Source organism: Carettochelys insculpta, chromosome 31 (assembly GCF_033958435.1).
Source record: "Carettochelys insculpta isolate YL-2023 chromosome 31, ASM3395843v1, whole genome shotgun sequence".
NCBI lineage: Eukaryota > Metazoa > Chordata > Testudines > Carettochelyidae > Carettochelys > Carettochelys insculpta.
In genome coordinates this window covers 13,676,380-13,689,412 of record NC_134167.1, presented here as the reverse complement: position 1 = coordinate 13,689,412, position 13,033 = coordinate 13,676,380, and the positions used below count along the sequence as shown (strand labels likewise).

Below are 13,033 nucleotides of genomic sequence, written 5' to 3'. Positions count from 1 at the left end.
GTAAACTCTCCCGCTGGAGACCCCCGGCACGAGCAGCGCCCCTCGCCCACCTGGCACAGTGCCACGCTTGCCAGCTTGCTCCGCACCCTGCCGGCCATGAGCAGCAGCAAGGCTCAGACTGCTCCTGCGCCCCGGCAGGGCCAGCCCAGCGCCCCTCGGGGATGCCGCAGCCGTGCCCTCTGCATCAGCCCCTGGCCACTGGCCACAGCCAGGCCTGGCCAGGCCACCTCATCCCCTCCCTGGCACCCTTTGAGGGCTGTCAGAGCAGGGTGCCCACGACCCTCTGGGGCGTCACCGTGCCCACCCACCCCGGCTTCTTCAGGACCATGCTGTCACTGCCTCACTCTGCCATGGGGCCAAAGAGGCACAGGCCAGCCATGGCACTTCTACCCCTCCGCCGGGGTGGGCCACCCACACAGCGCTGCGCCCCGGAGGCTGTGAGCAGCCCCGCCCGGGCCAGTGGCAGGCTCACTGGAGCCCAGCTCGGCCAGCAGCAAGCCCAGCAGAGCACAGCTCGTCCAGCAGCAGGCCCACCGGAGCCCAGCTCGGCCAGCAGCAGGCGCTTTTCGTCCAAACAAGACAGCCCCTAGAGGGCGAGAAAGAGCCCTGCCACAACACCCGGGGGCCGCAGGACGCCCTGCCCAGGGGGCTGGGACAAGAACCCCAACCCACGAGCCTTACAGAGGAGAGCTGGGGTCCTGGCTCAGACTCGCCCAGCCAGCCCCAGGGCAGCGGCTCCATGGCTGGAGCAGAGAGATCTCTGGTGGCTGGGCCTTGCCGAGCTGGCAGCGCCTGGGGAGTGCAGAGGGGCCTGCCCCCGGGACCCCCTTGGTCCCAGAGCTCAGCCTACGGCGAAGCTGGTCCAATCCCACCGGCACCCCCATGAGAAAACCATCACGCTACTCACCCCGTGCAGCCCTGCAGCGGCCCAGCCTGCGCCCGCTTCCGGCGCCATGGGCCAGCCAGCCGCTTCCTGTTTGCTGCATGGCCCCAGCCTCCCTTCCAGCGGCGGCAGGAAACTCGCCGGCAGGTGCAGCAGCTCCCCCGGGGCTGCGCCCACTGGCAGCCAGCACCGCAGCCCAGGCCCCTGCCATGGGAGGGCAGGATGGCAGAGTGGCTGGGAGCGCAGCCGCGAGGGGGGACAGAGGAGAAATGGCCAATGGGGCAGGGCTCTGATTTACTGCCCCTGCACACGCGTGGCATGGAGGGGCCTGCACCAAGCCACGGACACACAAGCACACACTCACCAAGCTGGGCACACCCATGCCCAGACCCGCAACCACGCACACACGTGCCCAGTCACTGACTCACATGGACCCCCTGCCTCACCCCCCGGGCCTCGCCAGCCCCTCTTTGCTAGGACCCAGCACCACACACGCAGGGGCCGAGGCCCCTCCGGCTGCGGTGACCTGTCCTGGAGGTACGGGGAGGTGGGAGGACGGGCTGAGAGCCGGGGGAGGCTGCAGGGGCTGGCGCAGTGGAGGAGGAGGGGAAGCTGGCGTTGCACGAGAGACAAGGTGATCCCCCCCATTGCCACCCGCTGGTGCCCTTAACTCTGCCCCTGCCAGACTGGCCCAGCCAGCCACATCCCCGGGCCTGTCCTGGCCCCTGTGACTGGTACCCTTAACTCTGCCCCTGCCAGACTGGCCCAGACAGCCACGTCCCTGGGCCGGACCTGGCCCCTGTGACCGGTACCCTTAACTCTACCCCTGCCAGACTGGCCCAGCCAGCCACGTCCCCGGGCCTGGCCTGGCCCCTGTGACCAGTACCCTTAACTCTGCCCCTGCCAGACTGGCCCAGCCAGCCATGTCCCGGGATCTGTCCTGTACTCCCCAGCCATGCCCCCACCCCTCTGCCAAGCCCTGCCCCAGAGCTGAGGGGTCTCAGCCCCGGGCTCTGCCACTGCTTTCCTGCACAAGCCTTGGTTGCTTCTCCACAGGGTGAGGGGAAACCATTATTCCTGGGCAGGGTGGGCTGTGAGAATGAGGGATGGGGATGGAGCAGAGCTCAGAGCCACACTCCCCCCCCGCCACACCCTCCAATGCCACGTCCCCAGCCCCAGCCCCAGCCCTGCCCCAGGGCTCAGCCCTTCTGCAGAGCTGGGACTAAACCCCTCTGTGGATTTCCTTTCCACCCGCTCAGGCTGGGCTAACAGCCACCCCAGCAGCCTGCCAGCACCAGGCGCTAACCACTTGGCCACACAGCCTGGCACGCAAGAGGCCAGCGCCCAGGGACTGCCAACCCCGCGAGCACGCTGCTCTCTGCATGGTTCATTCTGGGGCATTTTGGCTTGGCGAGGCTCCGAGATCCCCCCTCTGCTTTTAGCCCCGTCAGCCCCACGTGCTTGGCTCACCCTGGGGTCCGGCCGCAGCCTGGAGGGGGTGAGACCCCCCCGCACAGAGGTGTTTAGGTCCTGACTCTGAGCAGGCCAGGACGCCGGGCTGGGTGCAGCCAGCTGGCCTGTGCCCCCTCCAGCCAGCAGCTGGGCTGGTGTGGGCGGAAGAAAGGTCTGTGCCAACACTAACATCTCCAGCACCCAGGGACGCCGTGTGGCCAGGCCGGGCGGCCGCAGGCCCACACAGGCCGGGCGTTAGCAAACCCCAGCCCAAAAGAAGAGACCCGCGGACCCAGCCTCTAGCTGCCGCAAGCCAGCACCGTGGGCGGGACCCAGGCCCCGGCCGGCACCCGTGGGCTCTGCATGCATCCAGGCAGGGGCCACGGCGGGTCACATGCCAGGCAGGGTGCCAGCGCTCGGCACGGCCCTTGTCCCCAGCTCACCCCAGCCCCTGAGAGAGACTCAGCCCACAGCCCCGCAGGGCTGGATCCAGCCGCACCAGGCCAGCAGGGCCCCACGCTGCCCCAGGAGGGAGCACGGCCGAGCGGCTGGGCCCTAGCTCAGCACTCGGAATATTGGGGTTCACATCCTGGGTCTGCTACAGGCCCTGTGTGAGGGCAGGTGGGTCACATCCCCCCGCTGCCTGTCGGTAGGGATCTGGGGGGCTCTGGGCAGCACCCGGCCCAATGGGGCCCTGATCTCGGGGGGGGGGGCTCATGTCCCTCGGGCCAGCTGGGTGCTCCCCTGCGCCCCCCATCCCATCCCACCATGGCTCTGCCCAGCAAATCGGGGCCCCAGCTGCATTGCAACCTCCAGGCCAAGGGCCAGCAAGGCCTGGTGCTGTGGGAAGCCTCCTGCCCCGTAAAGAGCGAGGTGGGGGGCTGGGCTGGGGTCGGGGCCCTCAGCATACACCCGGAGGCTGTCCCCCAGCCCTGCCCCCCCGCCAGCCTGCCCCTTCCCCGGCGTGTGCGGGCCGGGCGCGTCTCCTTACCCATCTTGCAGCAGGGCTCGAGGCGGGTGCCCAGGCTCAGGACCGCTCAGCTCAGCCTCCCCCAGCCCAGCAGGACCATGGCTCCATCCGGGAGGGCTGGGGCTGGGGGCGCTCTCCCCAAGCCGGGCGCAGCGCCGGGGGGCCCGGGACCCGCCGCCGGCCCCGGAAGCGTGGCTCAGGTGCGCGGAGGAGCCCAGCCGGCGCTGGGGCGAGGCCGGCGCAGGGCCGCCAGACAGGTTTGACAGCAGCAAGCCCGGACGGACACTGCCGGCTCCGGAGCCCCGGCCGGGGCCTGCCTGCGCGCCCGGGGACTGCCCTTTGGCCTGGCAGATGCGCTCCAGGCTGGGGAGCAGCGGGGGAAGAGGGGCCCTGCAGCCTGGGAGCTCCACACCCCAGCCGGGCCCCGGCCCCTCCTCATGGCACAGGGGAAGGAGCTGCTGGGCCTGTGGGGGGAGCCCCAGCTGGGCTCTCCCCGGCCCCTCCCAAAGGGGCTGGCAGCCGTGCGCCCCCACCCGCTGCCAGCACCTGAGCGCAGCCGGGGTGGGAGTGGCTAGGCCCGAGACACATGCTGGGCCCGATCCCTCAGCTCCACGGGCCTGATCCTCTGCCGTGCCAGTTCTGTGAGCCCAATCCACCCCGGCTGGGCCCCATCCTTCCTTGGCCGAGCTGTGGGCCTGATCCTCCCTACACCATTGGCCTGATTCTCCCCTTCCCTGGCTCTGTGATCGTGAGCCACCCCTGCCCCAGCCCCATGGTCTGATCCTCCTCTACCCCCAGGGGCCTGATCCTTCCAGCACCCTTGGCCCGATCCTGCCTTGTCCCAGCCCCACGGTCTGACCCTCCTCTGCCCCCAGGGGCCTGATCCTCCCAGGACCCTTGGCCCGATCCTCCTCTGTGACCCCGGAGCCAGGTTACCTCAGCTGGCTCCTGATTTTCGATCGGGGGGGTCTTCTGAAGAGTTGACTTTTAAAACCTGTCTGAAGAGCTGAGCAGTGAAAGTGAAAGCTGAATGCTCGGCTCATGCACCTTTCCATATCTATGGAAAGCTTTTCAGAGTGGTGATTTTAGAAGCTTCAGCCACAACGTAATGAAATGTTAAAGGAAATATTAAACTAAGCCCCTGTGGATGTAAGACAAGACTGTATTTGTCAATAAATTCCCAGCCTGTTAAGTGCGTTGAATTACCACTTGATGGCTCTTTCACAGGCGCTGTGTTATGCTGCCAAGGCTGCCAAGCTGGAAGGGTTTTCTCTTGGAAGTGAACACAACCACTTTCAGGGGTGGAGTCATACAATCCTCGGGCCGGGAGGGATGTCAGGAGGCCATGGAGTCCAGCCCCCTGCCCAAAGCAGGACCAACCCCAACTAAATCATCCAAGCGAGGGCCTTGTCAAGCCGGGACTTAAAAACCTCTGGGGATGGAGATTCCACCACCTCTCTAGGCAACGCATCCCAGTGCTTCACCACCTGCCCGGGGAAAGAGTTTTTCTTAATTTCCAACCAGCACCTCCCACTCTGTAACTTCAGCCCATTGCTCCTTGTTCTGCCACCCGTCAGCCACCTCCATCCTCTGCAGGGAGCTGAAGGCTGCTCTCGAACCCCCCGCACTTCTCGTCTGCCAGCCCAGACCCCCTCAGCCTCCCCTCGTCGCTCGCTCCTGCCCCCTTGTCATTTTCATTGCCCTCCGCTGCACCCATGCCGATGCATCCGGGTCCCTTCTCTCCGGGGGGCGGCCCAGAATGGTGTGCAATAGTCCTGAGTCGTGGGGCTGCTGGGCGCTGCTGTGGGAGCCTCCAGGGAGGGTCAGGAAAGGCCAGGAATGGGGAGCAGGACAGCTAGGACCCGGGGAGGCGTTGCTCTCATACCCCCGTGCCTGTGGGGATTGGCAGCCCCTTCCCCAGGATACAGGCCTGAGGCAGCCCCTGGGCGACTCCATGGACCACGTGTGACCCGTTAGGGGAGGTTGGCTCTTGGCCTCACCCATTCCAGCAGGCCCCGCCCCTGCTGCCCCCCACCGGAGCCCTGAGTGCCCCCCCCCCACGGCCCGGGCAGCAGGGTGCAGAGCTGGGCACTGGTCTGCAGGTGGCAGCGTGAACAAGCACAGGGCATTGGCGGGGGCGGCGCCAGGGAGCTGGGTGCCCAGGGTGGGGTCAGGGTGTCAGCTGGAGCTTCAGGAAGTGGGGCACCCGGGGGGGTTGAGGTATCAGCTGGCCCTGCCCCAGAGCAATAGGGACAGCTGGGGGGCTCCAAGGGGCATGTGGACCAGCCGGGGAGTGCTGGGGTGTCAGGCGAATATCCCTGACCTTTGCAGGGGCTGGCGTGGGCCTAGGAGCCCCGGGCGTGCCCCCTCTGTGGGTGGAGACACCACAAGCACAGGGCTGCACTGTCCCGCCAATGTGGCTGGGCACCCTCCGCTGCCTCCCCAAGGGATTTGGGCACCTAAAGGCCTCGGTTCTGGGGCTTCATCCCAAGCACCCATCGGCAAGAGAACGGAGACCCTGCCTCAGGTGGGCGTCTGGATCCCGCTGCTCTCGGCTGGTTCCTGGGCTGGGAAATGACCCGTACAGAAGTCAGGGAAACTGCCTTGGGCTGGGAGCTCATTAGGCGCCAGGCATGGTCTGGGTTTAACGACCAGGGCCCTCAGTCCCAGGCTCAGTCAGGTCCCAGTTTCCAGCCCTCTGCTCTCTCCGCTCCTTGTCACACCTTCTGCAGTCCTAGGGGACCTCAGTGTCACAGTGTGAGGGGTCCCCGGCCCTGCCCCAGCCACAGGCAGCCGTGACTCTCGCCCGGCCAGGGAACAGGAGGGTCTCAGGCCGCAGGGACACGGTGCAGAACAGACTTAGCACAGGGACCAGAAGCCGCCAGCACCGTCTGCCTTGGGGAGGGGGCCCAGAGGGGTCCCCAAGCCGGGCCCCGGCCCCCTGCCCCCCTCTCCAGCCAGCCCAGACTGCTACACTCCCAGCCCAGTTCCAGTTCAACCCGCCAGGCCCCTCCTCCCGCCTTTGGCCTGTGTCCCGGGGAAGAAAGGGGTCACCTGGCTGCCTGGGTTACCAAGAGCCTGGAGCCCCATTGTCTGCGTGTGAGACGTCCTCACACCCGAACTCCCCTCCCCGCCCTGCGCCGGTGCTGTGCCCGGGGAAACTGAGGCACCACCCGGTGTTACCGCAGGACAGCAGGAACCAGGTGCAGCTGAACCCAGGGGGTAAAACCCCTCACACCCCCACATCAATAAACCTCTTGTCCTACTCTGGCTGAGAGTTGCTGTGGGCTGGAGAACAGGGCAGCACTATCCCCTCTGGCATGGCAGCTGGGGGGGCCCGCGGCAGAGCCCAGCATGCTGGGAGCTCGGAGAGGTGCAGTGCCGGGAGACAGAGGGGTTGACGCCCTGAGAGAGAGAGCGCACTCCCTGAGAACGAGCTCTCACAAGGGAGGGGGTGCCCCACCATGACCATACCGGCCAGACCTGCGACTCCCTGCCTCATACAGCCCCCCCACTAGCCTGGCTGGCTGCAAAGGTTAAAATCTGAGATCTCTTCCTCCAGGACATGGGGATGTGGCTGTGTCCCCCCTGCATGGGCTCCGGTACTAACCTGTCCCTCGGCTCTCAGCCTGGCTCAGATGTTGTCACAAGGATTTCTATATTGGATATGGAAGCCGTTTTACAGGCCCAGGGTATCTACTGGCCCCAAATACTGTGCCAGAGGCTGTGGGAGGTGTCTAATGCAAGCTCAGGATGCCCTGAATCTGTGCCTGCTACGTACACGTTGGTATCATGGGTGCAGGCAAAGTTAGCTGGAGCAGAAAATGTCTCGGCGTTAAAGCTTCACAATGGGAGGTGTGAGCTCAGCCCCGGCCAGGGCACTGGGCTGAACAATGGGGTGGAAACCAGGTGCTCAGACACCGAATCCCCATCCCAGAGGCTCGGGCCATGTCAGTGGGATGCAGCCCGCTGGGCAGGTGAGCTGGTCTGAGCCGAAACATGAGGCTGTCTGCTGGCTTTTAGCCAATGGCCGTTTGCCGCCACAGCCCACCTGGGCCAGGTGAGGGAGGCCCTGCAAGGGATTATGGGGAGAAGAAAGGGTCCCTGAACACAAGGGAGAACCATGATGTAGACTTAGCTGTGTCCATCACGGATCCTTTGGCCACCTGTGCCCATCTCCAAGGGGCCCCAGCGGCCGGATCGACAATGCTCCAGGGCCTGAATCTGTGTGACCTGAAATGAGCTTTCAGAGACTTCCAAGCAGCAGCCAATCACACCGCTGGCTGCACCGGTAGTTCTGACCGACGGACGTAAAGTATCACTTTAACAATCCTTCTCTCTACCCTGTTCTCTCCTTTCTGATTTATTTATTTATTTAATAAATCGTTAGATGTTTCGATCTAAAGGATTTGGCCCAGCATGGTGATTTGGGTAAGATCTGAGTGTTGATTGACCAGGGACTGGGGCTAGACCCTTTGGGGCCCGGAAGAATCTGGGCTGTGTTGGTGAAGCAGGTTTAATAACCTCTCCCCTGAGTTGGGGGTGTCGGGCTGGGCCGGTACAGCAGCTGGGAGGTCTGGGGGTTGGCTTCTGTGGCATCTGGCTGGCCAAGGGGCTGGCAGAGGTGCTGTGGTGGCTGGTTGGATTTGCTTTAGCGAGAAGGAAACCCCAGCTTGGGGCTGCGAGTCACCTGGATTTTAAGCAGTTACCCTGGATTGATTTCTCTAGCTGTGCCCAGAAACTCCATGCTCTTGGAGCTGGGCTGGGAGACACACTAAGCATGAGTGGGTGCCAGGACCAGCCGCTGCCCGTCAAAGGGAAACTGAGGCTGACCCAGTCCTTAGGGGTTTCCACTGGGGGGAATTGCCACCACAAGCGGCGTCCTGCTCCTGCTGGTCCCCGTGGCGGCTATTTGCGTTGGAAATAGAAGTCTGTGATGGCAGATTGCCCCAGCTGCATGGTGAGGCTGATGGGTTTGTTCACCTGGGTCGAGGTGCAGAGAAACCAGCCTGGGTAGGCAGCTGCCTCGAAACTGTGGGTGCTGCCGTTGTAGGTTTTGTAGAAGGTGAAGCACTTGGCTTCCTTCTCCTGGTGGAAGAGGTTAAGGAGCTGCACGTCCTGCGGGAGGAGGATTAGAACTGGTGACCCTCAGGCCTGGTCGGCAGTGGCGCCCTCAGAGGCAACTAGCAGTGTGGTGCAGGAAGGGAGGTTGGGCCTGCTGGCCAAACCCAGTGAGAGACCAGGGCTGGCCCTCTCTGTCCTGAGCCGGGGGTTCAGGCTCTCTGCAAACTCAGGCATTGGCTGTGCCGTTTCCACCAGGACGGCCAGTGACGAACCAATGGATTGGAGCCTGTGGGGCGCTCCAGTGAGCACGAGATGGGCGCGGGCGCCGGCTGGGTGGGGCTATGCCCTGGCCTGGCGCTGGCTCCGGGCTGGGCTTGGAGACCCCCAGCAGCAGACGTCCCGGGTCCCTGGTGTGACACTCACCTCCAGCTGCAGCTGGGGCTGCCCGTCGTTTCCACATGACAGGCCCTTGCTCCCGCCCTGGACGCCAAGGATCAGGGGGCACCGTTTGCGTTCCAGATGCCGGTTAGGGACCACGGTAACCTTCTCTGCGAGCGCAAACAAGAGGGGAAACGTGATCAAAGCTTAGCCAGGGATTCCCCCCGCTGGGCAGATCACTGACCCCCTGCACAGGCTGCCCCAGTCCCCTCCCTGCCCTCTGCCCCCTCATCCTCCATGGGCCTGGCACCCTGGTGGGACTGTTTCTACCAGGCTGCTTGTTGTGTGACTGGGTTTTTCAGCTGGCTATGGAAGCCATTTCTGTCTCCATCCTACGTCTGGCGCCAACCCTTGTGCCGGGGGGGCCAAGCGAGGGGTCTCCCGGCAGCGGGCGATGCCCTGAACCTGCGGGTGCCAGTCAGGCTGGGTGTGAGTGTGCCATTATAGATACCGGTGCTGCAGCTGTGTGAGGAACATGGCCGGGATGAGATTCACAGTTGGGGGTGTGATCACCCCCAACCCCTGCCCGGGCAAGGGACCGAAACTGCGGCCCAGACGTCGAAGCTGCATCTCCGGAGTTTGGGACTGGGCTGCAGGGGGGAATGTGTGGGGGGGGGCCCACACAGGGTGGGGGGCTCCTGCTGAGGGTCACCTGGCGACCAGGTGACACCTCTGGGCTGCAGACAAAGGGGGAGGTGGAGCCTGAGGGGTTTGAATTGGAACTGGGAGGTGGAAGCAGTGAGTCTGGGCTGGGAGAGTGAGAGACAAAGGAGGGGGCCAGGCCCCGGCTCCGGGGGCCCCTCGGGGTCTCCTCTCCCCAGCATGGATTGGCCTGGCTGTCTCTGCCGGCTGCACTGACTCCTCTGTACGACGCTGTGCCCTGTTGGCTAATAAACCCGCTGTTCTCCTGCTGAGCGAGAGTCACTCCTGCCAGCGGCCGGGTGCAGAGCTTGGGGACCACGAACCCCATCACAGGCACTTGTCCCACAACAGCCCACCTGGCCCAGTGAGCTGAGCTGGGCTGGGCAGTGGGACTGAGATCGGACGCCCAGACGTCCATCCACACGCTACGTAACCGGGCTGGGCCGTGCTGGCGAAACCAGCAATCGGCGGCGTTCTGCCAGAGCGGCACGCCAGGGTCAGATGACCCTGACCCTGAAGGGCCTATGGGAAGAAGGAAGGGCTCTTTCCCTCCGGTGAAAAAACTGTAAGAGGGGCCCTGGCAGGGGCCATCTGGGTTCTTGCAGTGGTCATGAGTTCAGCCGGTCTGGACTGGGGACCCGTCCCCCAAAACGGTGTTTGAGAAGACTTCCAAGAGTCAACGGGTAACACCGCTGGCTGCATCCCTTGCTGTAACAGATGCATGTAAAGTACGGCTCTAACCCTTTTCCTCTCTCACCCCGTTTGTTCTCTTTTGTTAATAAACCTTTAGATTTTAGAGCTGAAGGATTGGCCCAGCGTGGTAGGATCCAAGTAGATATGGACCTGGGACTGTGGCTGGATTCTTTCGGGCCTCGGAGACTCTGTGGGGTTGGTGAAAGAGGTTTAAGAACCTCTCACCTGAAGATAGGGGGTTGGTGCTCTGGGCTGGTGCAGCAGCTGGGAAGTCTGGGGGTTTGCTCATGGGGCATCTGGCCGGCCAGCGGGGCTGGCAGAGGTGCTGTTGGGGCTGGTTGGGCTTGCCTCAGTGAGAAGGAAATCCCAGCCTGGGGCTGTAAGTGGCCGGATTTAAGCAGCTTTTACCCTGAATTGATTTCCTTAGTTGCGCCCAGAAACCTCGTCCTATTACACGGCTCCAGGGTTGAAGCATGGCAGTGCATTCTGGGGGCTGTAGTCCAGCGGGGGTGGACTACAGCTCCCATGAGGCCTTGCAGCAGCTGGGGTGACTGGGTTCCATCCCTCCCCATAGAATCTCTCCCCGTCCCAGCTCGGCCCCTCCAGCTGGGGACAGGGGGTGTTTCCCTGGCCGTTGCAGCGCTGCATGCTGGGGGGTGGGCAGAGACAGAGAGGCCAGCAGCGGGAGTGGGGCAGGGGCCCCTGGCTCTGCCAGCACCGCAGGCGGACACCATGGGCTGCAAACGCCCAGCCCATGGGGAGAGCGACAGAGTCTGGCCTGGCACCTTCCCGCAGCCGGGAGCCCCATGCACCCAGGTGGCTGGCATGGGGGGCTCTGGGAAGAGGCTGGTGGTAGGTCCCCTGTTTTGCCTCTTCCTCTGGGACTAGCTGGAGCTGGAACCCCCAGCAGGGTCCCCTGGCAACCCACCTTCCACGGCGGCGTTGTCCCCCTGCAGGTTGGTGGCTACCAGGATGTTGTCCTGCAGGTAGAAGGATTTGTGGCTGGTGTCACGGATCTGGAAGTGGAACGGCTGCTTTTCGCTGAGTATGCGAGGGCAGTCCTCCGGGTTCCCCGCGATGCAAACGGTTGGGTCTGGGGAACGAACCAAGAAGCCCTTACAGGGGGGCTGCTGCTAGGGAGTGACCCCTTCCCTGCCCCCGCACGCCGAGGCCTGTGCCCCTCCCACCTGCAGAGCCCCTCCCAGCCCCCGCATGCCCGGGGCTGCCCCCCTGCACACCCCCTCCCTGTCTCCACATGCCCAGAGCTGGGCCCTTCCCACCTGCAGAGCCCCTCCCGGCCCCTGCACACCCAGGTCTGGGGTTCCTCTTTCCACAGAATCCTCCCCTGCCTCCGCACGCCCAGGCCTAGGGATCCCTCGCCTGAACTCGGGGTCTCTGGGCAGCACCTGGCCCGACAGGGCCCTGATCTCAGCCAGCTTCTCTAGCTGTGGCTGTAGCAGCGTTGCTAATACCAGACTCTTCTATTGGGGCTGTAGACCCCCCCACCTCTGCCCCCCGCAGATGGCTGCTGGCTGCGATGGGCCGGGGAGGGGCCGTGGCACCACGGCTGAGGTGCTAACCGGTGTCTGGCTCTCTCGAGTCCCACGGTTCACTCTCTTGCTCCAGGAAAAGGTTGAACAGTTCCTCCATGTCGGGGTCCACCACTGTGCTCTCCATTCTCGGTGTGGCTCCTTAGGTCAGCAGAGACCCAGCAGTCCAGCGGTGCCCTCCGGCTGCAGGAGTGACAGGTCAGTTACCAGCCCAGGTGCCCGGCAGAGGGCACCGCTGCTGGATCGCGTGCCCTCTGCTGTGGCCGGCCCCCTGCACAGAGCTGGGGTTTGGGAGCGAGAAGGGGCCAGGACCAGCCAGGCGGCCGATGGGCCAACCTGGCTGCACACATTCGCCTCCCCGCCCTTCACCCGTAGGCCTGGCAGGAGGGCACTCCCCATAGTTTCTGCAGGCTGCAAAGGCTGATCCAAGCCTGGGTGAGGCTGGGCTCGGCTCATAACTCCGGTAAGACGGCTTTGCCTGGGTGTGTGGGCGGAGGTTGTCTCCCAACTGACAAACCTCGCTCCTCTCGTGCTCCCTTGGACCTGGCAAAGCAGGGTCCCACTCACAGCTAGCCCCAGAGGTACAGCCTGATTGTGTCTCCCTAACCGGCCAGCTGGGAGGCAGTGGGAGGCAGCTTCTCCAACGCTAAGAGCTGCCCACAGCGCCCGGCAGCTGCATGCGCCACAGCAACGGCATGAGTCCGCAATGGCCACCTGCCAGTGGTTGTCATTAGGTTTCAGAGTGAACGCCTGCCCGAGCGGGATGGTGGGCAGCACATGCTCCTCCTAGGGCTTTTTTCAGACCGTGGGGGCCTGATGCAGAGCCCAGGCAAGTCAGAGGTGCTGTGAGGAGCCAGCCCCAGGGGAGACCTGTCAGTGATGCCGAAGGACTCCAGGCAGGCCCTGGCAGGCCCTTCGTGCCTGAACAGCCTTGTTCAGCTGGCAGCTGGTAAAGCCTAGTCCCACCACATCCCACCTCCGCCCAGCCCCACTGCCTGCCCGAGGGGGGGGCACCAGATTCCTGCCCCTCCTTGTTCCCACAGGGAACAGGCCAATCCCCCATCCGCCCCGTCCCAGCCTGAAGAGATCCCCGAGGGCACCCCGGGCACCGGCCCTGAGCGCCCAGCTGCGGGGAGCAGTACCTGCAGTCCAGATGTTCCCGCAAGCTCCAGAGCACCTGGCTGGCGGCTCCCAGCTACTTATGGGACCCGGCTGTGCAAGGAGTGCCGGTTACACCTGGGATCAGGGCCAGGAGAGGGTAGCGCTGATGTCATGTAAATTCCACTGGGAGTGACACATGGCAGCTTCCCAGAAGGGGCACCTCCCAGTACCAGGCAGCAG

The 13,033-nt window shown here is 64.4% G+C and overlaps 1 protein-coding gene across 1 annotated transcript; it reads right to left on the bottom strand.

The window, feature by feature from the left end:
• Positions 1–8,187: 8,187 nt before the first annotated feature.
• Positions 8,188–11,849, bottom strand: LOC142004315 (interleukin-36 receptor antagonist protein-like). The gene is made up of 4 exons (XM_074981886.1): positions 11,723–11,849; positions 11,071–11,235; positions 8,793–8,917; positions 8,188–8,423 (listed from the first exon to the last, which is right to left on the bottom strand). The coding sequence occupies exons 1-4, from the start codon at positions 11,817–11,819 to the stop codon at positions 8,214–8,216; spliced, it is 597 nt and encodes a 198-aa protein (XP_074837987.1). The 5' UTR covers positions 11,820–11,849; the 3' UTR covers positions 8,188–8,213.
• Between the last annotated feature and the right edge of the window lie 1,184 nt (positions 11,850–13,033).